Source organism: Paralichthys olivaceus, chromosome 17 (assembly GCF_024713975.1).
Source record: "Paralichthys olivaceus isolate ysfri-2021 chromosome 17, ASM2471397v2, whole genome shotgun sequence".
Taxonomy (NCBI): domain Eukaryota; kingdom Metazoa; phylum Chordata; class Actinopteri; order Pleuronectiformes; family Paralichthyidae; genus Paralichthys; species Paralichthys olivaceus.
The window spans coordinates 9,281,239-9,302,756 of NC_091109.1; the positions used below are offsets into that span (position 1 = coordinate 9,281,239).

A 21,518-nucleotide genomic window follows, 5' to 3' on the forward strand; every position below is an offset into this window, starting at 1 on the left:
ATATCTGCCTCTAAACTTTAGTTGTAAACTGATTTCATTTGTGCATTAAATGTGAACATGTAGTGAAGCATTGTGAAATAGCCCACACAGTTGTAGATATGTAAAACCAGGCTTACTTTAGGTTGTTCCCTTATACATCATGTTTGATGCTTCTGTCACAGCTGTGGGCGGAGGGTTCGTGTTTGCAGGTCCGTCCCTTTGTCTTGAATGTGGTATCTCGAAATAATTCCTTCAAATTTGGCCACACCCTTTTTGACTCAAAGATGAACTGATTAGAAGTTGATGGTCAGAGGTCAAGGTCACTGTGGCATCACAAAACATGTTTACGCAAATGTTCTGCACAAACATTCACTCAAGTTACTTATTATTTCCTCTGCGGAGATCACGTGATTTTCTTTACAACACATAGACACCGGTGTTGGGTCTTATTACCACCAACTCTCTTGGACACGTTCGTTGGTGTCTTCTATCCCCTGCTGTTCTCAAATCAGATTCTCCTGACTTTATGTGGACTTTATACATGGAGGCCAGGCAGAAACTACGGAGGCTCTCGCTCGGACATTTGCGTTCACACATCTTATCTTTGGAGTTTAGTGCATGTCTGAATGCAGCTTATGACATTAAATGATTCAAGCGAAAAGTCACTGAGAAGCACCGTAATGAGAAGCACACAGCCGCATGACTAACGTGTAGGATCGGCACAGTGAGACGTGTTTAATTGTTCATGATTAAAACTGCAGCTCCTCAGGCTATGCTAAGTGGAGCTAACCCACTTATGCCATGTAGATATGACACGCCGACTCTTTGTGGCCAGAGATGTGGCGGCACAGCTACAGATTTGTTTCGTGATAACATGACATGGGTTTGACTGTGTTTCATTGATGGAGTGCTTGTGGTTGCTGCTGTTTCAGATTCGGATATATCACTTATGGTCTTGATGTGTCACGTTCTGTAAATCAGAAGGATTTCCACAACTTACATCAGAATTTAACTCGGGGAGTAGACCATCTTTGCTGCTGCAGCTCTGATTAATGTAGCTTTTTGATCCTGTCTATTGCATCTGACATGTCTTAATACAATTTCTCATTTACACTCCCACCAACTACCATTTAGAATGATATCAATGCTTTAATGGTTATTCAAATTTAACAAGGACAAGTCAAAGACTAATCCCTATTTTTTCCTGATTCTGAAACTGTTAATCTCTGGATACATAACATCCTCTGCGTGTTAGAGTGTTTCTAACACAGAGGAAGCTTTACTCAATGGAATTAGTTCCAGACCCTCGTCTTAGTCCCTCAAAAGCAATTGGAAGTTAGTGCCTCCACCATGCAGGTTATGTCTTTGTCTGCGTCCATCAGGCATTAGTAGGATTACGCAAACACTACCAGACAGAACCACAGAAAAAGGTGTAGAGATGTAGTATGGGTCAGAAAAGAATCCATCAAAGTTTGGTATGGATCAGAGGGTGGATCCATTAGTTGTTTTTAAACTTTCTTTAACTCTGCATTTTTCAACAATTTAATCGAGAGAGAGAATAAATCATGGTTCTTGATGAAGAAAACAAATTTACAAATAACCACCCTTTCCCATCCCTGCGCACCTGTATGAACACTACACCCATCTGCTCCTCACTCCGCCTCCAGGCTTTGCACCATGATTGACAGGGCCTTCACTGTAGCTGGCACTGACCTATGGAAATTTCTCCCCCAGGGTCCACACCACCGCACATCTGTTGCTTCTTTTATGATATCAGAAACTCACCTGTTAAGATCTGCCTCTCCTGGTAATTCACTAAGGCTATGTTATTTATGTCTTTGTATATATGTTTGTGTGTGTATTTTATTGTTATTTCTGTTTTTCTATCTTGTTTTATTGACTTAATATCTTTTTGGATTAAAGTGTCCTTGGCTGTCTTGAAAGGCATTTATGAATAAAACATATTACTTAACCAGAAAACAAAAACAGACCAATAAAAGTCAACAAAGATGTCCTCAAATTTAAAAACAGCCCATCCAGACCCAATAGCCAGGAGTGAAATGATACTGAAATATGTGAATTCTTCATTTACTTTCCAGACTTTTAACATCTTGAGCCAGTAATACAGAAGTCTCTATGTTTGTACCGTTCTCCATGGAGATGTGGATTAATGGCACTGTCTCAGTGAGTATTCGCCTGTTATGGCTGTGGTCAAAACTAGAATCCTAGAAGGTGATAAAATGGCTGACATGTAAACTACCATGATGAATAGTGGAATGAGGTGCAACAAGATGGATAACCCCGCTTCAGCCAATTGTTTACCCACAGCTAGTGTGGTTGTAAATCAAGCAGAGCGCAGCCAAAGATACTCCATGTGTCTTCTCTTGGCCAGAAAAACTATATTGCTGCTGCCGGATCTCATAAATCATGAGGCACTTTGCTACCTGTAAGGGTTTTTTATCTAAATGTTTCTCCCTCATTTAAACAAGAAGTCTAACTGACAGAAACCATGACAGACTGTGATGTCCTCAATTTTATATCAAAACCAGTGCCTCATTAATTCTCATGGACGAGACGCATGTTGCCTTCTGACTGAATGCTTCTCAGGTTTGGCTCTCGAGAATCACAGAGCTGCTGCCTTTTCTATTCTTCCAACGAGATAACTACGCTCACCTTGAGTCTCAGGTGGAACTGATCCTGATAAGGTGTCTGCAGTAACGACCAGCATGACACATTTAAACCCACCAACTGTTGGAAAGAAATTATTTTAATCCTTTAGTAGCATTTTTGCATTTCTCCTTGCAGTCACGGATCCATGAGGCCGAGGCGTTTGCTGTTTTTATATCTTAAACCTGCCAAAGAAAATAAATAGGTTAAAGAAAAAAGAGAAACCATCGGAAGTTGCCTGGGAGTTTTAATAACAAATATCCATCCATCATCTATACCGCTTGTCCTTTTGGAGGTTATGGGGGGAACTGGAGCCAGCTGACTCTGGGTGAGAGGCGGGGTACACCCTGCACAGGTCGCCAGTCCATCACGGGGCCAGAAAAACCCAGACTGACCGAGATTTGACCTGGGATCCTTCTTACCACGAGACAGCAGTGCTACCATCAACCACACACAACAGCATTTCAGCCTAAATCAATAATGAAAAACAAAATAAAAAATAAAAATTGTGTTTCTATGACCTTCATATAGAACATTAAGTGTCCTTCATTAATGTCCCTGCTTAAGAGGATTAATGTCTCTGCAGAATTCACCTTTATTGGCAGAAGTATTGTCACTCACATTAAGCTGCAGAACAACTTCCCTGCTCAACAGTTTCCTCAGTTTCTGTGGCCTCCTTTGAATCTTCACGTCCCACGGGTTGCGGGGGGAGTAGGGTTGAGTAAAACTGAAGCGTGGGGGTCCATGACTGACGCAGCGGGATCAAAGGCTCAGGGAGGGAAAAGAAATCCTGAGGAATGTCCATATGGATTTTCACTGACCGCCTCGGGACATCGTTTACAGCGCACACAGCCCTCTCAAAGTTGTTCTTACACTTAGTTATGGTTTTGGCCTGTCTTTCAAGTGTTTGGCTCCCTACACAGGTCCACAAGGAGCTGAAATCTGCAGCTTTTAAAACGGTATCCTGGTAACTTCACTAGAGCTGTTGAGACTCTTAAATGCAGAGTTTATATTTTGGGCTAAAAGACCCCTTGGGGAGGACTAGTTTTTCCCCATTTGCTTCATTTCATCCTCAGTTAACTGCGGGATAGTGTTTCGGCAGAGAGCGAATGAGATCGTCATGTCAACGTGATGAAACAATGGAGATTGTGTGCAGTGTAGATTGGCTCACGAGTGGGTGGACAGAGGCGGTTATGTCTTTAGCATGGCTAAAGTGGATTCGATGATAATAACAGCAGTGAACCGCCGCTCTGGGATGCTTCATGCTATGTCTGCATGGAGGATTGCGCTCAGTTATCAGCAAACTCAATTTAAGGTTGGTTCCGCCTTAAATATACTTCTACCATGCTGTATTAACTCCTTTCTGTTCACATGCTATTGTACAGTACAATCTTCATCATACACCACTCGTATAGAATTACTCTTGGACCATTCTTTAACTTATTAATTGTACTCATTCACAACTGTATGTCCATTTATATGTAAGTTTACTGAGAGCAATACAAAAGCATGTAAGGGATCCACATCAGTCTGTGACTACTGTAAAATGCTGAGCTTCTCTTGAGACATGTATGTTGCAGCAGCTGCTTTTCAATATGATAATACAGAAGTAAGGGGAAACTGTTAGTAATGCAAACATCTTGGTGAAAATTGTATTATAAATACGCCATTTACGGTAGAAAAATAATTTGACCATTACATATTGTTTGGCTTAATTACTTGGAGCAACTAATGTGCAACATAATCAGCTTCTTTTTGCAGAAATTTAGGTTATCATGAAAGGTCACCAGTCCATCACAGGGACTAACAATCATCAACTATACTATTGAAATGACAAATGAAAGCCACAATGGTTAATTCTGACTTAATGCGTCACATATACGTTTATGAGGCTATTATCTGTACGTGTGTGGGTGTCTATGTATGTATGTGTGAGTGTATGTGTGTATGACTGGTCAGTCGTGAGCAGCCTGTGAAATTCAGCTGCAGTTACCTCACCTGTCAGGAAAGTGAGGACTTGGCAGATCAGATTTGTTTGTGCATCAAGGCCTCGAGCTGTGTGGGAACATCAGTATGCTGGTTGCCTGTGTGTGTGTGTGTATGTGTTTCTGTCAGTGTGTGAAAATCAAGCAAGTGTGTGATCACTTGGCTGAGTGATATGCTCGCCTATTAATGTGAACATAAAACTCGCAGGAGTAAAGGCTTTTGAGGATCAGCAGTGGTGAGGGTTTTTGTGTGTGTGTGTGTGTGTGTGTGTGTGTGTGTGTGTTGTCCTGAAGGGCTGCAGTCTGTCGGGGTTGATTTACCTGGACAGGGAGGATGACCTCGCTTTTGACCTCATGCTGCTCAGTTATTAGAAGGAGGAGAAAATGAAGATCAACTTTTCCTATACTCTTCAACAGATGGAATAAGAGAGTTGTAGTAGTAGTAGTAGTTTGAGACACATTTCTCCAGTCATGATAAATGACTTCTAATAGAAATGGTTTGATTGTCTAATTGTCACAACATCATAATTTCCAGAGAAGAAGGAATTTCTCTATAACACATATTAATATAATCATCTGTAAAATATTCAAAACACAGTGAGAAAGACAAAACAAATTGGAGTTTAGTTTTATGAAGGCCCAGCTTCTATTCAGAGAATTCAGGTGATATGTGATATTGACAGTTTCCTGTGGCATTTTATATCTTAGATTACATTTTTTGCTGTCTTATACACAAATGTGGAAGTTATTCCAGATGCTCAGCTGACATCTTGCTGTGTAGTTGTTTTGACTTCTGTAAAGTCTGTCATGTGGTCATGAAGTCATGTGGTCACGTGCAAATGACCCATCATCAGTGCTGGTAACATTAAACTGTGATGACTCAATGAATAATAAAGAGTTAAAATAATTTTTGTGGTATTGCATTTGTATGTAAAGATAATGATTATGACCACAAATGCAGCATTCAAATACTGATTTGGATGCTGATTACCATGGCAACAGTGGAAGATTCAAAGCATTTGGGTCAGTCCTAGTACCTTCAGTTTTAGCTCTCCTAGGGCCTGGTGTCTTTGCTAGAATCACCCTGACACAGTATCATTTTATCATCCAGCATCCACATGCACTTGTGCCCATCTGAGCACCCACTAGTGTGTTGGTCTTAAAATGATCTATCACTGAACTGATTCATTGTAAGTTATTATATGACCAAAACACACCCATGATTCATTAAGACACTAAGTATGACCCTTTTTAATCCTACACCTGGAGCAGAGAGCATTATCTTCTTCTGTTAAACCAACTCTGTGTATTTGTTAACACGCCAAATCAACATGCTCCATGAGAGGCTTCAACAGAGCCATTTACACTGTATTTTCTATTTAGTCTGCTGTCTTTACCATATGACTGTAGGATGAATGCATGTAAAGCAGTGCTCGTCTGCGCTCGAGTAAATGATGCAAGCGATGAAGATTGAGGACAAATGGAAAACGTGTTCCTCATTCCAATCAGCTCCACGTCTGTATATCCAAACATACTAATTATGTATTATGGCCGTTAATGAGCCGTGGCAGTGATTGCCAAACATTAGCTCGTCACTCTCTGTGAGCCTATCAGGGTTTATCTGGCTCCTCTGTGCCGACTGAATTTAATACACATCCGTCAGACAGACGTGCTCACACACATGCTTACGCACCAATCCATGTGTGTATGCATGTATTCAGAAGTCATTTGTTGATGCAATGACATAAAACAATTGCGGGCAGAGATTTTAATCCCTAACAAACATTTGCAGCTTTCAAACTTCAGTAGAACAGTAGCCAAAAGAGCTTTTTGTTCTTCTTCTTGTGCAGCAGAGTTAAATTAAATGGAACGTCTTCAGTTTCACACCATCTGACTCATCCTCTAAGAGACAGTCGTCTTTGTGCAGGAGGAGTAAATATAAACTGTTCCAAATATAGTGTGAAGACTGAGATATTAAAGAAGTGCTCAAAGCAGTCGGGAGGGAATCACACTGAGGCTGTGGGTGATGGTAACAGTGTCTGAAGATGCTTTCACACTTGCTTGTTCTCTGAGGTCGGGTCAACCCCCTCGGGTGTTTTCCTCCTGGTTTACCTCGTATGTGTTGGGGTGAGAAGGCGGTGTGAGCCCAACAGCTGATCCCTGGTCAGTCTGGTGTCATCTCTTCATGTAAAACTCAGCAGGAGTGCTTTATTGAGTGTGAGGAGTGATGCAGTGATCAGATACTGGGACTCTAGGCAACTAAATGTCCTACATCTCTATAGAAAACATCATGATATCTAAAATCACATGTACAAAATGTACTAAAAAAATGCATAAAGTCTTATCTTAGTGGCTTTTTAGTCTTTAACAAATACACTGGAACTTTTCAATGTCCAAACATTAGTTACAGAACACGACTTATGTCTACAAGACCATTTCAAAGTTGTTTTATTCCCTCCCCTTTAAACATGGCACCATTTCCATCACTGATTTCAGTGTAAACTGAAATAAATGTTCTCTGTGGTGGTTTAGAGGGTGCAGTCTTTCAACAAATGAAATAAAAATATTGTATGTGTTCCACTGGGTCATTTCCCTGATCTATTTTTAGCTGAAAATCAGTCATTTAGAATAGAAAAAGAAAAGAGAGAAAAGAACACGAGCCAAAGAAAACGAGGAGTAAAAGCAGAGAGCATGAAAACTGGGACAGCACGCCGGCTTGTGTGTGAAACCAATAAATCTTTTGGCACGTTACACATCTAAAATGCATCGGCCATTTTCCTGAGGTGAAGGACATCTCAGTATAAATTGAGAGGAGGTAATCAGTGGGTTTGGATGTTGACCGCAGGGATGCTGTGTCCTCTCTGTGTCCTGACCTGCTGTATACCACCATTAAACCAAGATCATCCCAGTCTGATCATGTCGAGCCTCCATCTGCAAGCGTGTGTGAAGCCAAAGCGTCTTCATTACCCTTGGTGGCTGACTGCATTATAGGTCATAAATCCCGCCTCATCCATGTTATCAAATGGAACATGGATGAGAATTAAAGCACATGCCAAACATTGTGTAAAAGATGGTTTCTGTTATATATGTTAGTTGTGATGTATGATATCTGTTTACGGATCAAAGCTCTGGTATTGTCGAGATGCTGCAGTGCTTGCTGTAAATGTGGTGCAGCATCCATCATTAGAACGATTGGTTCAGATTTATCAACCTCCATCAATGGTCCCGTCCCCCCTGCAACTCCCCCTGTCCTCTGCTGACCCTTTGACCTCAGCTTTACATGCATGTAAACCTTCTCATTTTATCTTCTCGCCCTAACCCTAAACTTTGGTCTCAGACACAGTAACTCAGCGCAGCTTTAAAGAACAGATACCGTGCAGGTCAAGCTCCAGAGCCCTTGTGACAACTGAATCATGATGTATTTTTAAGTCTTACATAAAGCAGCTCTGAGAACAGTGGTAATCATCTATATTTTTCTGCTGACTAATGGAGTTGTGCAGCTAAACTTAAGTACATCTCAACCACTCATTTCCTTTGTGCATATTTTTCTCAACATTTCTATTATTAGTGGTGCCACCGCTGATGGTTGGATGGATGGATGCGAGCTGTCGGAAAGTCTTCTCGGCCGTGTGCACGTGGTCACTTTTGTTGCAATCGTGTGTGACTCATGTATCCGCTGAAGCCAAAAGGGCTCAATGCAACACGACTCGGCCACGAAAGCGGACTGCCAGCTACAAGTGGAAAAGCTCTAAATGCTGTGTTCAGCCTTCAGTGGATCTTCCGCTTTCAGACGTGGTGTACCTGCCAGCTGGCCTCCGAATGTCATGGCCTCCATTCATGACTGGAGAGGGTGAACCACAGACTGTGTCTAACAGCTGTGTGACGGTTAATAACTAGAGCGAGAACGATGCTCTGGGAAATATCGGAGGATTCACTCAGAAACAAGATGTGACATTTTTTATGCATCTGTGTTTGGACTTGTTAATATTTCAACACCAGAGACAATGAGCACATACTGTATGTTGAGTTAATAGTGGAGGGTTGACATGATGTTGTACAAGCATTTTTTTAATGTGTCTAATGTCTGATTTAATCTGCTTCAAAAAATAGAGCACATTAATACATTTTTCAAGCTAAAGCACACAATTGTTTTAGTAGCATTTGTTTTTTGTGGATTGATGTGTATAGTTTTATATCAAAATCTATCAAAATAATCATAAAAAAGAAAAAAAAAACACTATATAATATCGATAATTATCGCAATAAATGTCACATTATTAATTGTTTTTAGTTTGAAGGCTGATTTTTGCTCCTGAGTGGTGATGACAATTATATTTCAATAAGTATCGATGTTGCCTTTCTGCCTTTCTGCCTTTCTGCCAGCTGCCTCCTTTACCCCCCCACTCCCACCCCCGTGTGTTCAGCCGCTCACCACTCATGTTTCCCTTTGATTTAACTTGACGCCTTTGTTTGTGCTTCGAGGTGTCAGTAGACACGTCTGATATCAGCGATGATGAAATGCTTTGCCAGATTTATGAAAGTTAAATTTCAGTCAGTGTTAGAGAGTTTACAACCATCAGATGATGTCTGGTCCCCTTCCACAGTCTGTGAGGACGTTAACATTTACTGGCTGTTTCCTGTACATCATAACCATCTGTATGAGTTGTTGTGACTTACACGAGACCTAAACCTCTGGATTTATGATACCCGTGCAGGAAGATGCCATGTCAGTGTGTGTAAGGCAAACCTTGAGAGTCTGTGGGGGGGCCGAGGTGATGCAGGAGAAAATCTTTTTTTCTTCTCGAGAGTATAATACTGTGAAGCATCTGCTTTTTGGTTTGACTATCTGCATGTTCATCAGACCAGGAATCTTCTCTGTCAACAGATCCATTTCAGAGCACACTTTATTCAGCCATCGTCAGCACCATCATCATCAGACAACTGTGCAGAAGATATTTCTTCATCAGTCAGTGTCGTCCTCTGTCTTTTTGATGGATGTAACGCGGGATGACTGATTACATGTGGCTCGATTGATCGATACCGCTCTCCTCATCAAAAGAGACCCTTCAAATCAGAGACCCTCCTGGTTAAACACTCTGAATACTGATACAGATAAAGCCCGTCAATCATCAGCATCAATCCGATGCTGGGCAAACATGAATTGTATGTCAGTGGCAAGCTGTGCGTCGCGTTATCAGTCCCAGTGGTGCACCGTGGCACAGTGTGGACTTTAAAGGGTGTCAGCAGAAACAGCTTGTCCCTGCTCTGTCTGTGTGCGGCTGTTCGTTCTGTGTAGTCTTGGGGGAAGGGGGAGGGCCCAGTTGTGTGATCAGTATTGATCTCTGAGAGCTGAAGCTCCGGGGCAGATGTATCTATGTTTTTTAAATCAGTGATGCGCTTGTGTGAGTGTGCAGGCGTGTTGTCGTGACAGCCGCTGCAGACGGTGACCCACAAAACAAAACATAGAGGCCTGTGAGTCCGGTGCTTGGTCGCGGGACGCGGATGAGGAGAGAGAGCTCCCTGCTGAGCGTCCACTGGGATCATAAAGCTGTGTGTGAGCAGGTGACCTCAGCTGTGAATAGTCAAGCAGGTCACACGTGCACTCCAAGGGTCAAGTGCTCCGGCTAACACTGTTACTCTCATCATGAAGTGAATGTGAGTGTGTGAGGATTTTCTGCAGCTCAGTAAAATATTACTTGGTGTTATTTTCTTTTTCTTCTATTCTATATCTTATTATTTTTATTCTTGATGATTTTGTGAGTTCAATGAACATGACTTTGTGCAGCACTGTTACTGTAAATAATAGTGGCTGGCAGAGTGTTTGAGAATGCTGCCCTCTTGTGTCTCCTTTGAGTATTGCAGTGTATGTTTATATAGTGCAGACATTATATGAGAATAAATGGTAAATAAACTGTATTTATATTGTACTTTTCTAATCAACCACTCAAAGCATTAAACAGTTGCACTTCTTTTTAATCACACACTGTTGGCACAGACGTCAGGGGCAGTTTGGGTCTCAGTATCTTGCCCTAGAGCACTTCAGCATGCTGACTGTAGGAGCTGGGGATGGAAACCACCAACCTCTGTTTAGTGGCAACCTGCTCTACCACACGGCCATCCCCTAACACAAATTGTTTTCCTTTGCAGGTGATGGACACACTTTCCAAACTGTCCCACACAATCATTGCACAACAAACTGGAATCAGGTGGGTTTCGCCTTGTTACAAAGGAAACACATAATTGAAACAAAGGTTATATTTTGCAGTATTTTCACATATGAATAGAATTAACACAAATTTTTTTCTGTTTTCTCTCTAAAGGCCTTTTCCAACGGAGGAGAGTGTTGAAGATGAGGATATTTACAACCACCTGGTGGATCTGATAGAGTATGTGTACCTCTCTCTCTGTTTTCTCTCCTCCAGCTTCATTTTTTAAGGTCATTTTATTATTTAGTCTCTTTTTTCTCCACCATTTAAAAATGTACAAGATGCTGTGGGCTGCAGGTGACATTTGTTCTCTGGGTGTTGTCTGGAAGGCGGCCAACACCTCCAAGGCTACCAGCATGCGCCCGCCCCGCTCACAAGCGTTGTGGGCATGTGGCTGCATCATTTTTTAACACCCTCTTCCCACACACTCATGAAAGGGCTGCCAGTTTAAATAACAGATTTTCATGTAAATCATTAACCCGTTCAAACTTGAGCAAACTGTTCAAACAACGGTAATTTACTGGTGATTTAAAGACCCTGCGTTCAACAAATCATGACAGCTGGGTTTTAATTTCAGTTTCGGTTCATCAGGATCAGGGACTTTTCTTAAGACTGCAGCCGTCATTCACCATTTCTTATCAAAACATTACACTGAAGTTCAGGTTAAACACCTTTCCATCTGTTCGGGCAGCGAGTCTGCAGAGGCTGGACCGGCCGTCAGCTCCCAGCTATAGTTCAGGACGTTCAGCAGCGTCTCCACAAGCTGCTTGGTTTCAGACTGAAAACTTCATAGTGAACCAGACCACGAGGACTGTGATCCTCATAAGACTTTTCCTCCCGTCCTGCCTTGTTGGATCATGAGTAGGAAGACAAGGAAGAAAAGAATAAATTAGATCCTGACCACGCTGTTCTGAAAATGTAAACAGCCCCAAGATCCAAACACACATCTCCTGCTATTATACAACTACTGCAACCTACAAGATGCTGTAACAGCCAAGTGTGGTTTCATATATGAAGGGCGGTTTTAGCAAGTCGCTCCAAATCGACGAGGAGGGGTAGGTGTGTTATCGTAGCTCCACTTGTACAATAACTGCAGTTACACACACTGGAGTTTTTATTATTATTATTATTTCCTATTCTCTTACTTCAGTGCAGGAACATGCATTTCTTTGCACACACTCGACATACCTGCACACTGCACAATCCACTACCCCCATATGAGCCTGGGAGCCTCCTTAGATCAGTTGATCGAGGCCTCCTGGACTCTGGTCATTGAGGGTTGTTGTGCTTTTTACAGTTCAGGTCTCTCAACTCTCAGATTATGTCTTTTTGATCTGTCACTGATTTTAGATCTCTTCTTAAAAATCACTTTCACTTATGTCAGGATTTTGTTTTATTGTTGTGTTGACTGTTTTTAAAACCTTTAACCATATTGTGTGTGTGTGTTCTTGAGCCACTTTCAGAGTTTTCTTCCTGACTAACATGCGTGTGTGTGAACATTTCATGTGCTTGAGATGTCACATACTGTAATCCTGTCCTGTGTGCTGCAGTGAGAACGGATTGGAGGATGAGGAGGATCTGTATGACTGCGTGTATGATGATGAAGATGGCGGCGAGATCTACGAGGACCTAATGAAGACAGAAGCCCTCCCTCCTCCGGTCAGTCAGACGTCCTCTCTAGTTTGTCCACTGAGTCATTGATGTGAATATCAAAGGGTTGTGGGGTTTGTCAGCCCACAGCGCTGACACTAACAGGCGCATGTGTGTGTTTGTGTTTGTTTGTGTGTGTAGGCGTTTCACAAGCAGGCGGAGACTGACATCAGGAGCTGCTGTTTAACAGAGATCAAGCAGACAGAGGAGAAATACACTGAGACCCTGGAGTCTATAGAGAAGGTAATTACTCAGCTCTGGGACGTATTGGGTCATTTTAATTATAGTTAAATGTGTAAGTTTTTAAAATGTCAGGTGATGATTTTCTGTGTTGTTATCCACTGATGTTAACGTATCAGAGTTTTATTGTAATAGCACCTGCATCCATTAAAGTGCCCATTAAGAGCAGAACAGTTGTCTTAGCAATGAAGACACATTCGATAACCACTCCACCAAGTCCACTGTATAGTCAGTTTCCCATTTTCAAGTGGTGCCCGAATGTTTAGTTAATCTTCCCTATATAATGCACTCATTATTTCCCATAATGCATCACGAAAATATTGTACAACCGATGGTCACTAACCAAGCACTATATACCATCATGCAGTGCGCTTGCGGCAGAGCGATGAGAGGATATGATCAGAGCAGCTCATCACAGCACGAGCAAACAAGTTTATTTCTACAACCATCCGGCCCTTTACTCTATCTTCCCCAACCCCTCCCCCTTTCACACTTACCTCTGTTATTATCAATAAAGGCTTAATACCCAAAAATTCATTTAAAAATAAGTTTGTTTGAAAAACATCCTCTGGAATGATATATTTAGAGTTCATCAGTCAAAATGGCAGCTAACCTGCACCATCAATACTATGTGAGCAGAGACGAATGACAACATACCCACAATTATCACAACGAGTCCACATCCAACTACTGCGGGTTAACAAAGAAAGAAGATATTGATCACACTACTGATCATAATAGTGATCAATGTATAAAACTCTTTGACATTAGTGTTGCGCAATACCAGAACAAACTGCATCGAAAGACCACACATTGTGAGGAAAGCCCCTTCTCCACCGCCTCGTGCCCCCCCAGCCACGGCTACTTACCTTCTCCCTCTTGTGCACGGTCACGTCTGGAAAAGAGCTCGGCTGATTTCCCAGGGGAGCACCTCACTAGATGACTTTGGATGTGAAGTGGATGGTGGAATGTGGTTTGTGTTCGCCCGCTCCTCTGAGACGTCGAGGTGACTATGCGGCGGCGGCTCTCTGAGAGGAAATCATTAAATTGCAAACTCTGAAAATGAGATTATTGTCGTGACCCAGACGGTCCTCCTTGTTTTTGCTGACTGTAGCTTTTTCACAACTCTAATATAATAACTTGTCGCAAAATGACTTTCCCACTCTGACTCCAGAGGGACGAGCTTCACTCCCTGACATTCTCTCTCTTTTTCTCATGCAGCACTTTATGACGCCGCTCACCATGTTTTTAACCATGGTGGAGATGGAGAGGGTGTTTGTGAACATCCCGGTGAGTCACTGTCTGACACTAGACACTGTAATCATCCAGCGAGCTGGTCAACTGGGGGTCACAGACATTTTTACTGAACCTGAATGTGTTTTTAATTCACAGCTTTAAATATACATTCACTGATATCAGCAGAAAATATATGTTATTATGTTCTCCCCAGGTTTTATCTGTGATTGTTAAGTTTCAAATTAACGCAAGGTTGGAATTAATTGTCTTTTCATCAGTTAATAATTGCCATCAGACATTTTAGAGTAAAAATCAACAAAATATTTCAATTTCTTCTCACATGTTGATTCTTTTTTAACATGATTATCAGCTGAATATCTTTGTTTTTCTTGGCTGCTGGTCGGACAGAACACAAACACACACTGTGTATTTATTTGCATCATCTGGAATTTTTAGGAATGTTTTATTAGTTTCTCATTAAAGGACAGGTTCATTTTCCATATGAAACATATTTGCCTTGCTGTAATCATCCCTCCTGTTCACACTTCACATTAAAAAACTTATGGTTCTCTTTATGTGCAAGAATACAATCAATTCCAGTTTATAAAGTGCGTCTCTACTTTCTTCTTACTAATTGTCCTTTGGTCATTAAAGTAAGAGTAGTGATGCAGTTACTGCTGTCGTTTCAGGACCTTGTGAAAGTTCACAAAAGTTTACTGCTGGAAATCCAAGACTCAGTCCACCACAGAAGTGCCCAGAACCTTTACCAGATCTTCATCACTTTCAAAGAGAGGTACATCATCGTCATCCTCTTCCAGCATACACACACACAATGCCTTAAACAAACAATCACCCAGCTCCTTGATTGTACAGCGCCACGACTGTATCACTGCTGCATCAGCTCTTTCAGATCCGACTTTGAGCCTCTATTTATATTCTTACATTAGTTAACTGTTATTCGCATATGAGCCGGTACGTAGGCTGAGACCCTCTAGTCCAGAGACCTAGCTGAGGGTTTAAAGTCTGAGGAAATAAGCTGAGTCAGTGACAACTTTTAAATCCTTCCTTCAAATATACTTTTATCAGAGTCTGTCCTGATCTTGTTAGACTTTTTACTTTATTGTATTTGTCTTTGTATTCAGTTTAAATCCTTGTTTTAATGTATTTTATCTTCTATCACTGAACTGGTTTGAACTTTTAGGATTTTGCTGTAACTGCACGTTTTAGCCAACAAGAAAAATTCTTCTTCCTCTTCTTCTTCTTCTTCTTCTAATTATGTATATGTAAGACATTGTTATTTGTGCTTTACTATGAGATTAATAAACACAACAATTTTTTATTATGCTCTTTAACTTGTGTCTTCACAATTTGTATGTTAACTTTAGTAATAATGTGTCTTGCCGTCTCCTCCAGGTTGTTGATTTATGGGAAATACTGCAGCCACGTGGAGACAGCCATTGCCTCCCTGGATGACATCAGCAAAGACAGAGAGGACGTACGCATGAAGCTGGAGGTAAACTTTCATCACTGTTCATAATAAATGCTAAAATTAATTTGTCAACAGGTTAGAGTGGTCAGAGGACGCCCTCAAGTGGTGACCTGAGGCACTGTAGGTGACAACAGTCTGCTTTACAGTACTGTCTATGTAGCTTTAGTAGTTTGCACCTTCAAACTTTTATTGCCACTGTCGTAAAAATGTTATAAAATAAAAATGTATAATGATTATCTTAAACACGCCCTCAGACTGACTGCTTCTCTTCACACACACACACACACGTGTCTACATATAAACTTAGTAAATCATTGTTTTGTGTCTGCACAGGAGTGTTCTAAAAGAGCTAACTATGGCAAGTTCACACTAAGGGATCTGCTGGTGGTTCCAATGCAGCGAGTCCTGAAGTACCACCTCCTCCTGCAGGTATGATCTCATATCGTCAGTGTTTTATTTTTCACACCCTTAGTGAAAAAGCCAAGGTGAGAAACGAAACATGAAAACAGGCCATTAGTTTTTTTCACACGTCTTTCTGCTCTGTTTGTGTGAATAAGAAGCAAAACAATGTTTTGCATGTTTTAACTGTTCAACAGGAACATTTTGAGTGACTGTCAGTAAAGAGACACGTTTGTGTGTGTGTGTGTGCGTGTGTGTTTGTCTATGATACAAAGTCCAGGAGCCCAAATCCACAAAAGAATCAAAGTGATGAGTCAAAAGAATTACACCGTGCGTGTGTGGCCTGACGATTTTAAAAAGGTTCTAAATGAAAATGAAGAGACAGAACTTCAGTCTGAAACTCTGATCAAAATCAAAAAATAAAAATGACCTTAATCCCTCATCACTGCAGTTTAGTGCTCAACCAGTGGTGGAAAGTTACCTCACATATGTATGTCCTGTACTTATGTACAATTTTTAAGTTATTTCCTTGAGTATTTCCATTCGATAATACTTTTTACTTTTACTCCACTACAATTAAATATTGTTCTTATTCCCTAATGTGACAGCTTTGGTTACAAGAACAATATTTTACATCAGTAAAAACATTTGAACCATGTACTTCCAATCAGCTACACACTGGCCAGCAACATTAAAAGGCTGTATACTTTTCAATACATAAATAATAATAAGGAAATTCTAATGATTATATATGCTACATGCTTTTACTTGACTTCTTTTACCTAAAATAAAGGATCTCAGTACTTCTTCCACCTGCTGTGTAATGAGCTGTGTGTGCTCATCTATCTTCATCCTCACAAAGTTCAGTTTAAAGGTCATCACTGAGTTTCTGGACGACTCTCAGATATTAAAGGCTCCGTCATCTGACTGGAGGAGCAAAAGGCAGCAATCCCTGTGACTACCCCACAGCTCCACCAGAGGCGCTGTTGTCCGTGTTTAATTCCCCTCTCTGGCTCTGTCCTTCAGGCTGTGAGACTCTTTCTAAATGACTGTGAGACATGACTGAGGAGGATGAGGAGGCATGTAGAGACAAAGAGGGGACAATAGATGAAGATAACTATTTTATATTAATTATAATAATGAAAATAACTTCTCTGATTCACACTGATGCAAACAAATAACACATACAGAATACAGAAACATGTAAAAGCAGTAACCACAAATAAAAACAACAGGAACAATATAAAAAAGAAGACATTACATAAAAGCAGATAAATAAAAATAAAAATAAATAAAAGCAATAAAATATAAAAAATATTTTCTTCCATTAAATCAAACCCTGTGATCACCACCTAACATTTTTGCACGTAACACGAGTGTATAAGTTTCTTGTGCGAGCAAAGTGATTCTGTTGTGTCAACATGGTCCGAGTTCCCTGCAGCACAGGCTGGTGATAGTGAGCTGCACTGAATAAACCCTCCGCTGGGTCACTCTCCCACACTGTGACAGAGAGAATGTGTACAACTAATGTCTTGTCACATCCTCTCTCTGCCCGACTTTCTCTCTTTCGCTGTCTCTTTCTTCCTATCTTTTTTTTGTCATCAATCTTCCTCTCTTTCTTCCTGGCTGCCACTCATCATTTCTCCTACCCCCACTTCTCCCGAAGCCTCAGTTTCCCAGGATGAGTCCATCATGTATGGTCCCAGCGAATGCCGTGACCACTCCCCTCCTCTGTATCTCTGGATGTGTGGGGGTGCAGGAGCGAGCTTTGAAAAAGAGGACTCTGTCGTCTTGCTAGTGATAATAATGTCCGGGTTGAGCTTGACTGACACCAGGGATTTGAGCAGTACCAGAAGACATATATATCTCCCTTAGGGGCTAAGTGTGTGTGTGTGTGCATGTGTGTGTGGGCCCTCAATACGGACCTGTATGAAGGACATGCATGGCATCCTTCCTCATCCTCCACTGCTGAGGTCTAGATGTCTTGTTTACACTGCAGCCAGGCATCGGCAAGCAATTTCAGACACACACACACACACACACACACACACACACACACACAATATGATTGACTTCAGAACAGGATTTTTTTTCGCAGTCACCTGTTTCGCTCCCACGTGTGTGGAATTTGGATGTCATGTCAGAGCAGAAAGAAAATCTAAGGATTTCATGGTTGTTTTTCATGCTTTGCCGAGAAATCACATGCGTATGAGTAAGGCGCAAAAGCAGATACGTTTTGAAGAAAATGCAAACAACAGGATTAACATAATGAGGAAAAGTTTATCATGTTGTCAAAGTTACTAACGAGTTGTTCAGCAAACTGTTCACTGACATTGTGTTTGTTTTCAGGAGTATTACACTTCTGGTTTAATACAGTAAATGTTCACACTGACTCGGTTTGTTTTGAACATCTAACACATTATTTACCACAGTAAAGAAAACATGGAAGATTTTCTTTGCTCGGGAAAAGTTGATGTTCTGGAGATACATGAATTTCAGTTCATTTTTATTCCTCCTTGTAGGTAACAGCCAGTAGCCGGAGGATAATGGTTGGTGTTTCAGTCCGTCCCATTCTTGTGAACATGATATCTCAAGAACACCTTATGCGAATCTCCTCGACTTTAATAGAAAAGTTAACTTGGACTCAAGGATGAATTGATTAGATCATAGGTCAAAGGTCAAGGTCACTGTGACTCATAAAGGCCTTCTGAACGTGGTGAGTCCGCCCTGAGGGACTGCCTTTTCCACCAGGTTTCAAACCCGTTGTCACTTGGACTCAAGGATGAACTGATTAGATTTCAGTGGTCAAAGTGACCTCATGAGAAAAATAATTTATGTTGACCTAAACTGTAAAACAGGTTGCTGGAGACATGGAACTGCAGGGCACACATTCTACTTTTTTATCCAGTGTGTGGTAGAGCAGCTCAATTTTACTGTACAGCATGAAAGAGATGTAACTATGAGAAGTGAGAGGACTTATATACTGTGATTTGTTTCTGTCCAACAGGAGCTTGTGAAACACACTCATGATGCCACAGACAAGAGCAACCTGCGGACGGCACTGGACGCCATGAAGGTACATTTTACATTCAGCAACAATACAAATTGTATGTGACATCATTTCAACAGTTTTCGATCAAACTGGACTGTTGTAGCAGATGCATCCAGAAATAAAGTTTCATTGTCATTTGTCTTCACACTGCTTAAGAAAGTTGGGTTGAGGTGGTGGAGGCAGCATCACAAATGTATTTCCTTTGGGGAAACAGGGATTCTGTTCTGCTGGATAATGTTGACTGATTAAATTATAGCACTTATTAATTAGTAGAAAAAATATTTTTTTCATCAGGTGCCTCAGGATGTCTCCTAGTTAATTTTATTTCCACACACCCTCCTCAGAATCACTTTTGCAGCAGTCGCAAAGAGATTATGGCTTTTGGCTTGTTGTTATGTTCAATTTATCATTTCTTTTATATGCAGTTTATTAATATTCATCTCAGTCATGAACATTTGTGTTATTTTCCCATGTGTATAAAAAATGTAATCGTCCACTAAACACAGCATTTAGAAGTCACCTGAAAAATTATTATTTTTTGGAGTCCAGTCAGATTTATTAGAAAAGCCCAATGTCACGTAGAGACAGATGAGGTTTGGAAGCCTGAATCAGCAGTTTTTACTTCAGTAGAGGACAAATCTGCTGAAGGGGAACTTAATGTATGTTATGGATAAAATGCAGAAATACGGTGCTTCTTCGAATTGATGATGATTCTATTTGATAGTATTTGTCTTGTGATCTTTCCACATTTTTTGTATTAATTTAACCACAGAGGCTTAACATAACTTACAAAATAACACAGATACACATGTTATCACAACCTTATAAACAGGCCCGACAACCTAAGAAGATAACAAAGGGAAAACTAATATGATAAATATCATAGTATCTATGAAAGAATGCATAGATCATTTTCTGATGTTTTGTGATTTCTTTACAGGACTTGGCTCAGTACGTCAATGAAGTCAAGCGAGACAATGAGACGCTGAGAGAAATAGACCAGTATCAGAAATCCATCGAAAACCTGGTATGAAGCACGATTCGTCCGCTGATTTCAACTGTCCGCTCTCTTTTTTTCACTGTCTTCATGTTTCTCTGCAGAATCAGTCTCTGAGGAACTACGGGAGACCCAAAGGAGACGGGGAGGTACGGGTGGCCTCGGTGGACAAACGGGCCAAACAGGACAGGTAAGATGTCACATTGACATGCTGGTTGACTGAGTGACTGCAGCTTTGACTCCATTCAGGTGCTGTGGCAGATAAACTGTGTGTCTGAAGCAGTAACATCCAAAACAGAACGTGTTTCTGCTGTGTTTTATTTCTGTATCTTACCAATAGATTAAACTGCATCTGCAAACATTGTTGTGTTTTCAGGGACAAGTTTATCTTTTTAGAAGCTACACTGCAATTTTTCCCTAAGACACAAAATGGGGTCTCTTGGGGTCCCGGCCTGTACAGGGGTCACAAGATTATTCCTGGGGGTGGCATATGGTTATAGAGAAAAAAGCCATAATATAACAAATATTAAAAATAAATATTTTATACTTGGTCTTTCTGTGTTTTCACCAAGTACTCCGCCTTCTTCGCAGACATTGAGCTGCGGTTAACTGGAGACTCTAAATTGGCTGTATAGGTGTGAATGTGAGAGAAACCACTGGTCTACTGTATCTTAAAATGCCTTTTTAAGACCTTGAGATAGAGTCAAATATCTGTAAATTGAACACATCCAACTAGAGGAGCAGACGTATAAACAGAATTCAAAACAGGCAAACACCAACTCGTCATGTATAACAAATGAGTTCTGCAGTGTCAGAGATAATGCGTAGTGTATGTTTGAAGTTTAACAGGATGCACCTGAGATAATTTTCAGTAGGTGAGAACTCATCAACATTATGGTCTTTGAACCACAGGCACATCTTCCTGTTCGACGCTGCAGTGATCGTCTGTAAGCGGCGCGGAGACAACTACGAGATGAAAGAAGTGATCGACCTGCACCTCTTCAAGGTCACCAACAACCCCACATCTGACAAGGAGAACCGAAAGGTCTGTGCATAGGCACACACACACACACACACACACACACACACACACACACACACACACTCACACAAATACGTGGTTTCCATGGGGACACAGTTAGTCAGGGTTCCCACACATCCTGAAACAATTTGAAAACCTGAAAATGTATTAAAAAAATATCCTGGAAATAATAAATAAAAAAAGTTCTACATTTTATTTTAGCCCCTTGAATAGATTGTGTCCTTCAGTGTATATTTTGTTGGAAATTCAACTGTTCATCAGTTTGCTTCTCCTGTAACACTCCACAGTCCCACTTGAAAAAAGGTCTGCAGTTTAAATGATTGTCTATTCCTGGTGTACATGATTGTAGAACCTTAAGAACCTCCGCTAAATTCAGGGAATTTAATTACATGTCTGGGAAAGTCACGGAATATGTGTTCAAATGTGTAAATGTGTTAAAATATCTTTGCAGGTCTCACTACAGTACAACCCACTGGTGGGTCTTGGATATGTTTAAGTCATGAATATTCACAGGACAGTAAAACGTCCAGGTGAACTCCCCCTCCAACACGTGCCTGCCAACTTTCAGATGTGGCC

At 41.0% G+C, this 21,518-nt stretch overlaps 1 protein-coding gene across 2 annotated transcripts in view; it reads left to right on the forward strand.

Moving 5' to 3' along the window:
* Positions 1 to 21,518, forward strand: part of LOC109629448 (guanine nucleotide exchange factor VAV3) — a 79,416-nt gene that overhangs the window by 27,042 nt on the left and 30,856 nt on the right. For both annotated transcript variants that reach the window (XM_020087163.2, XM_069512577.1), the window contains exons 3-14: positions 10,779 to 10,837; positions 10,952 to 11,017; positions 12,388 to 12,496; positions 12,629 to 12,730; positions 13,949 to 14,017; positions 14,653 to 14,756; positions 15,377 to 15,476; positions 15,786 to 15,881; positions 18,859 to 18,927; positions 19,844 to 19,930; positions 20,005 to 20,090; positions 20,813 to 20,945. In XM_020087163.2, coding sequence (XP_019942722.2) covers positions 10,779 to 10,837; positions 10,952 to 11,017; positions 12,388 to 12,496; positions 12,629 to 12,730; positions 13,949 to 14,017; positions 14,653 to 14,756; positions 15,377 to 15,476; positions 15,786 to 15,881; positions 18,859 to 18,927; positions 19,844 to 19,930; positions 20,005 to 20,090; positions 20,813 to 20,945 — 1,080 coding nt within the window. The remainder of the gene's footprint in view (positions 1 to 10,778; positions 10,838 to 10,951; positions 11,018 to 12,387; positions 12,497 to 12,628; positions 12,731 to 13,948; positions 14,018 to 14,652; positions 14,757 to 15,376; positions 15,477 to 15,785; positions 15,882 to 18,858; positions 18,928 to 19,843; positions 19,931 to 20,004; positions 20,091 to 20,812; positions 20,946 to 21,518) is intronic.